This window comes from Protobothrops mucrosquamatus, unplaced genomic scaffold, assembly GCF_001527695.2.
Source record: "Protobothrops mucrosquamatus isolate PMUCROS unplaced genomic scaffold, P.Mucros_1.0 scaffold851, whole genome shotgun sequence".
NCBI classification, from domain to species: Eukaryota; Metazoa; Chordata; class Lepidosauria; order Squamata; family Viperidae; genus Protobothrops; species Protobothrops mucrosquamatus.
Window position 1 is genome coordinate 323,152 of NW_015387106.1, and position 6,000 is coordinate 329,151.

At 45.6% G+C, this 6,000-nt stretch overlaps 1 protein-coding gene across 1 annotated transcript in view; it reads left to right on the top strand.

Annotated features, from left to right (window-relative positions):
* Positions 1-6,000, top strand: part of ADGRB2 (adhesion G protein-coupled receptor B2) — a 161,347-nt gene that overhangs the window by 22,926 nt on the left and 132,421 nt on the right. The window contains exon 3 of the mRNA XM_015819030.1: positions 3,370-3,401. Coding sequence (XP_015674516.1) covers positions 3,370-3,401 — 32 coding nt within the window. The remainder of the gene's footprint in view (positions 1-3,369; positions 3,402-6,000) is intronic.

Here is a 6,000-nt window from a genome sequence, read left to right on the forward strand (position 1 = left end):
TGGACAATCACTTAGATATGAGCCAGCAGTGTGCTGCAGCTGCCAAAAAAGCCAACACAGTGCTGGGCTGCATTAACAGAGGGATAGAATCAAGATCACGTGAAGTATTAATACCACTTTACAAGGCCTTGGTAAGGCCACACTTGGAATACTGCATCCAGTTTTGGTCACCACGATGTAGAAAAGATGTTGAGACTCTAGGAAGAATGCAGAGAAGAGCAACAAAGATGATTAGGGGACTGGAGGCTAAAACATATAAGGAACTGTTGCTGGAATTGGGTATGTCTAGTTTAACGAAGAGAAGGACGAGGGGGGACAGGATAGCAGTCTTCCAATATCTCAGGGGCTGCCCCAAAGAAGAGGGAGTGAAGCTATTCTCCAAAGCGCCCGAAGGCAGGACAAGAAGCAACGGATGGAAACTCATCAAGGAGAGAAGCAACTTAGAACTAAGGAGAAACTTCCTGACAGTCAGAACAATTAACCAGTGGAACAACCTGCCTCCAGGAGCGGTGAATGCTCCAACACTGGAAGTTTTTAAGAAGAGACTGGAAGGCCATTTGTCTGAAATGGTGTAGGGTTTCCTGCCTGAGCAGGGGGTTGAACTCGATGACCTCCAAGGTCCCTTCCAACTTATTAATTAATTAATTAATTAATTAATTAATTAATTAATTAATTATTACTACTACTGCTATTATTATTATTATTATTATTATTATTATTATTATTATTATTATTATTATTTCCCTTTGAAAGATGTTTCTAAAGCAAATAAAGACATTTCTCTTTCATCCTGATGAAAAAGCACCAATAGGTAAAAATGCATGGGAGTTTTTATCTGTGGAGCCATACACAATGCTGAAAGCACTTCAGGTATCTTTGGGATAGTTTAACCTGAAGCCCTTTCAAGCTCCATAAACATGTAATAGTGCTGACACCTTTTGAACAGGAGCAAAGCAATCAACAGACTTTCACAGAGTAAGTAGTCCGAGATGTGTGGAAACAGTTTGGTGGCTTTAACCATGCCGAGAAGTGACAGCTCATTTCTGTAAAAAGCAGAAATATAATTTTCAACTTGATAGGGTTTTGTAAGTGGTTAGAATTTAACAAATAGCTAATAGAAAAAGCCCATTTGGCCATCCCGCAGAGACTCTTTACAAAGGGGTGACGGGATCATCATAGAATTGTAGAATTGGGAGGGACCCTAAGCCAGGGTTTTTCAACCAGTGGTACGGGTACCACCTGTGGTACATTGGCACCTGTCAGGTGGTACGCGACCATCCTAGAAAAGTGGTAGCACGGGAGGGGAATGAGCTGAACCGGTGGCAGCACCACACAAGCCTGAGCGAGAGATGGCTGGAGCTGCAGGGCTGTCAGGGCTCAGCAGAAGCACCAGGATCAGCGCCAAGCTCCAGCTGATCGGCACTTTTTTGGGGCTGTCAGGGCTCAGCGGAAGCGCCAGGATCAGTGCCAGGCTCCAGCTGGAGCTCGGTGCTGATCCTGGTGCTTCTGCTGAGCCCTGAGGAAGCACCAATCAGCTGGAAAGCAGCACTGATCCTGGTGCTTCTGCTGAGCCCAGAAGAAGCGCCGATCAGCTGGAATGTTGCAGCCTCTCCAGGGTCTTGTGATTTACATTCAGATGCTTGGCAACTGGTTCATATTTATGACTGCCACAGTGTCCCAGGGTCATGTGAAGTGACCAAAACCTGCTGCAACCACCCAGCAGACGGGGGGAATAAAAACCAAATACTCCCCCACCCCACCCCCACTGCCAATCCTCAACAGAAATGCTCACGACAATGAAAACCTTGGACAGGAGGTGTCTTGCTGTCGGGCGGGCAGGCAGGTGTCTTGCTCGGCTGTGGCTTGTGGAGCACTTTTTTCAGTGCCATTGTAACTTTGAACAGTCACTAAGTGAACTGTTGTAAGTCGAGGACTACCTGTACTTTATCACTTTTTTTCTTCTTTTTTGGGGGGGTCAAGTTTTTGACACCTTGCTAGGCGACTGGTGGTACTCGGATATTGCGATATCCTAAAAGTGGCACAATGGGTGAAAAGGTTGAAAAGCCCTGCCCTAAGCATCATTTAGTCCAACTCTTGCAGTGAGTAAACTGGTACAGGAGTCTCTGTGGGTTTGCTAGTCCTAGCAAAGTCTGGGGAGGCGGTGCTTGTCTCCCTTTCCTGGCCAAGTAGGACCATTGCAGGTGAAAAATGGAACGTTCCAAACAACCCTGGAATTCATCTTTCCTTGAAATGGTGAGATTTTTTTCCATCTCTAATCCTAACACTATAGGACAGTGGTTCTCAACCTGTGGGTTGGGACCCCATTTGGAGTCAATCGACCATTTCATGGGGGTCGCCATTTTTTTTGTCCGCCATTTTTTTCCCCCTTTTCCGGTGGGTGCCTTACCTCCCTTGGGCTGGGCCAGCTCGTGGTCAGCCTGCTCCGTCTCTGCCGCTTGCCAGCTACGCCTCGGCCGGCGCAGGGAGCGGAACCACGCATGCGTGGCGCTCCCGGGCAGGAAAAGTCCTCGACTTACGACCGGTTGGTTAGTCCTCGATTTATGACCGGTTTAAGTCCTCGACTTACGACCGGTTTAGTCCTCGACTTACGACCGGTTTAGTCCTCGACTTACAACCAGTTTAGTCCTCGACTTACGACCGGTTTAGTCCTCGACTTACGGCCGGTTGGGGGGTCGCGGCATTAAAAAGGTTGAGAACCACTGCTATAGGAGGTTGCTGGCCAGTGAACTTGAGCGAAGAGAACTTCTTTTTCTACCGTAGACTCTATAAACTGGGAAAAGCGTCAAGACTCTTCTTTTCCCCTTCCCCCTTCTAGGCTTACAGCTGAGTGTGCATCTTTGTCGTGCTCTTAGATTTTCCTGTTAATTTCACGCAAAGTGCTCTTGATGGATCTCTTGTTATTTTTTGTGAGCTATGCCATAAATTTGTGACATCTCACTGTAGCAATCTGTTAAGTGCATGTTAGAGGTGGGGGGGGGAGGATGAAGAAGGACAAGATGCTGCTGAGCTAGACAGCCATGTGCGGGCGAAGGAGTGTAACTCTGCTTTATGATGTGGTGAGCAGGTTCCTGCTTGTAGGTTGTGTTTCCATCTTATGCTAATTACCTATGGAGAGGAAGCCAAGAAAGAGGTTATACGCTGCTTGACACTCCACCAACTTGTGTTTATTTAATTGGCATGGGCCTTTTTGCTGGCAGAGAGTGGCTGGTGGAGTGACAGTAGGGACAGCAAATGTCTACCTAGCTGGCTACTGTATTCAGACATAGCCAAGTCAGTTAAAGGTTGGCCATATTTACACCACAGACTCAACATGGTTAGATTTTTACCTTGATGTCTACCCCCAAATAGTGGGCAAGATCAAAAGATGAAGAACTTCTCCAGTGCGTTTGTTGGGATACATACAGAATCTTGTAACCTATCCAAGGAATTTCGCAAGCTAATTTTTAGTAATTTTTTTTAGTAAGGTGGAATCTCTTTGAATCATCTGAAATGCTTCCTTAGATATTTCTGAGTTAAAGCATCGGCTGACGTGCTTTCTGCTTCCTGATTGCTTCGGTCTACTCTTCCTTCCATTTCTTTCCATCCTCCCCAGGATCACATGTGGTTAGTTATCTTGTAACGTAGGTTGTTGTGTGAACGCTGGCCAGTTGGTGACTTTGTGATTTAACTTCTTGTGCGAAACCGGAAAATGAATTAATTCAGTGACCAGGTTAAATATATTGCCTGAAACCAGTCTTTCTCTCTCTTTCTCTTATTCTGGTTTATTGTTTACTCTGCTGTTTGAATTAACTTTAGGAGGATGAGGGTGCTTTAATTCAACACTCCTTCTTAAGAAATGATATGCAACTATCTAAGGGACCTTTTTTCACAGTTGAAAGCTTTTTCCCCTCACTTGAAAAGGAGAGGAACTGCTTTGGTGCGGTCTTCTGCCTCAACTAGTTCTGAATTTAGAATTGAACTAGGATCAATATAAGTTGAGGCTTTCCAAACTAGGACAGTTTGCATTCTAGATCCCTCCGTTTACCAGTTTCAGCTTATTGTTTATTGATCAGTCAAATAAACATATCAAATCATAATGTGTTATCAGATAGCAAAATAAGGGGGAACTAATATAGAGTATTACAATATCCAAATATTTGACAAAATAATCATCCCCTTCATCGCAATCTGATCTACCCACAACATTCATTCAGCTATAAATTCTACTCTGGGCTGCAACCTTGAACGTCTTGTCCAAGGTTGTATTATACAAGTTGATTGATATTCTCCCGCAATCTTGGTTTTTCTATTTTTTTAAAAAAAATCTTCTTTGTGTTTTTATTATTGTTATGCTGTTTAATTCTCACTGTGGTTGCACATTCTGTGAGATGGTCAGCTGTGTAAATCTGTCAAATATAAATAAAATGGGTGTCCCAGTGCCTGAAAGGGAAAAAAAAAACCCCAGCTCTTTCCAAAAGGCTAGGAGAGTGGGGGCCTGCCAGATCTTCCCCTTTGTGAGAGAGGGAGAAATTGCTGACTGTCCAAGGGCTGGGACCCCGAAGGAGGTAGGTTAGCCCAGAGGTCCCCAACCTTTTGGGCACCAGGGACCAGTTACGTGGAGAGAGGTTTTTCTGTGGACCGGAGGGGACGTGGTTTTGTGTGCTGCCTGCATCCCACGGATGGATCTTTGCTTGTTTGTGTGGACCGGTTGCTGGCGTGCTGCATCCCAGTACTGGTCCACAGATCGGGGGTTGGGGACCCCCGGGTTAGCCTATTGAGGGTGTCCCAGTGAGCTTGTCTCTCATTGTCCAATCAATTTTAAAAGAGACGGAAACAGTCACTCTGCCTGACCACATTCTTCTCCCAGGGAAATGACCTTGAAGACTTGGTTGGTTCTCACAGAGAGCAGTCCTCAACGGTCCAGTTTCACGTTCCCCCAGGCCCTCGCCCTCCCTTCCGGCCTCCCTCCGGGGTTCATGGCAGTGAGGTGGCAGTTCTGACAATTGGAAAAAGCAATGAAATAGAACTGCAAAGCTCCCCTTTACTGGGCTTTGGCCCCTCTGCCCATCATCCTGAGCTAGCTGGGGATTCTGGGAGGTAACAGAAACCCTGGCAATGAGTTTGGGGAAGGTTTTCCCAAGGCTTGGCTATAAATACCTTGCAGCAAATTATATTTTTGTGGCGGATTTGGCAGAGGTCCTTTTTTCAAGGTTCACCCGCAGCTGGTTTCCTCAAGAAAGGCAAGTGAGACTGGCAGGGGACTAATGGCATTATGCATAATTAATTACTAATAATTAATCATGGCAGAGAAAATTCCTGCATGGAGTTGAAGTGGAACAAAATGGCCCCTTCCCAGCTCATCTTCCCACCGTAGGAATCAGCTGCTCAACGCATCGGTTTTCTACTGTCTTGCGTGGAGCTCCTTGATATATTGCCTAAACTTTTCCTTGCTAGGTTTTTAATTCAGAATTGAGGCCCTTTATAATTACAATAATAATGATAAAGTTGGAAGAGACCTTGGAGGTCATCCAGTCCAACCCCCTGCCCAGGAAGGAAACCCTATATACCAGGGGTAGGCAACCTCGGCTCTTTTATGACTCGGGGACTTCAACTCCCAGAATTCCTGAGCCAGCCATGCTGAGGGAAAAGGGAGAGGTTTCCATGCTGAGCCATGCTGGCTCAGGAATTCTGGGAGTTGAAGTCCACGAGTCATAAAAGAGCCGAGGTTGCCTACCCCTGCCCTATACCGTTTCAGGCAAATGGCTGTCCACTCTCTTCTTAAAAACTTCAGAGTTTTTAACGAAACTGCACATTCACCGTGGCATCTGTTTTATGGCACACAACTCAGGGTTCCATTCTGTCCTTGCTGTGATGCTGAATGGACGAATGCTGCACAGCTTTCGTTATATTTATATATGTCTTTATATCCTGCTGTCTTATTTTTAAAAACAATTCAAGGGGTGAAAATATCTAATGCTCCTCCCTCCTCCTATTTTTTTT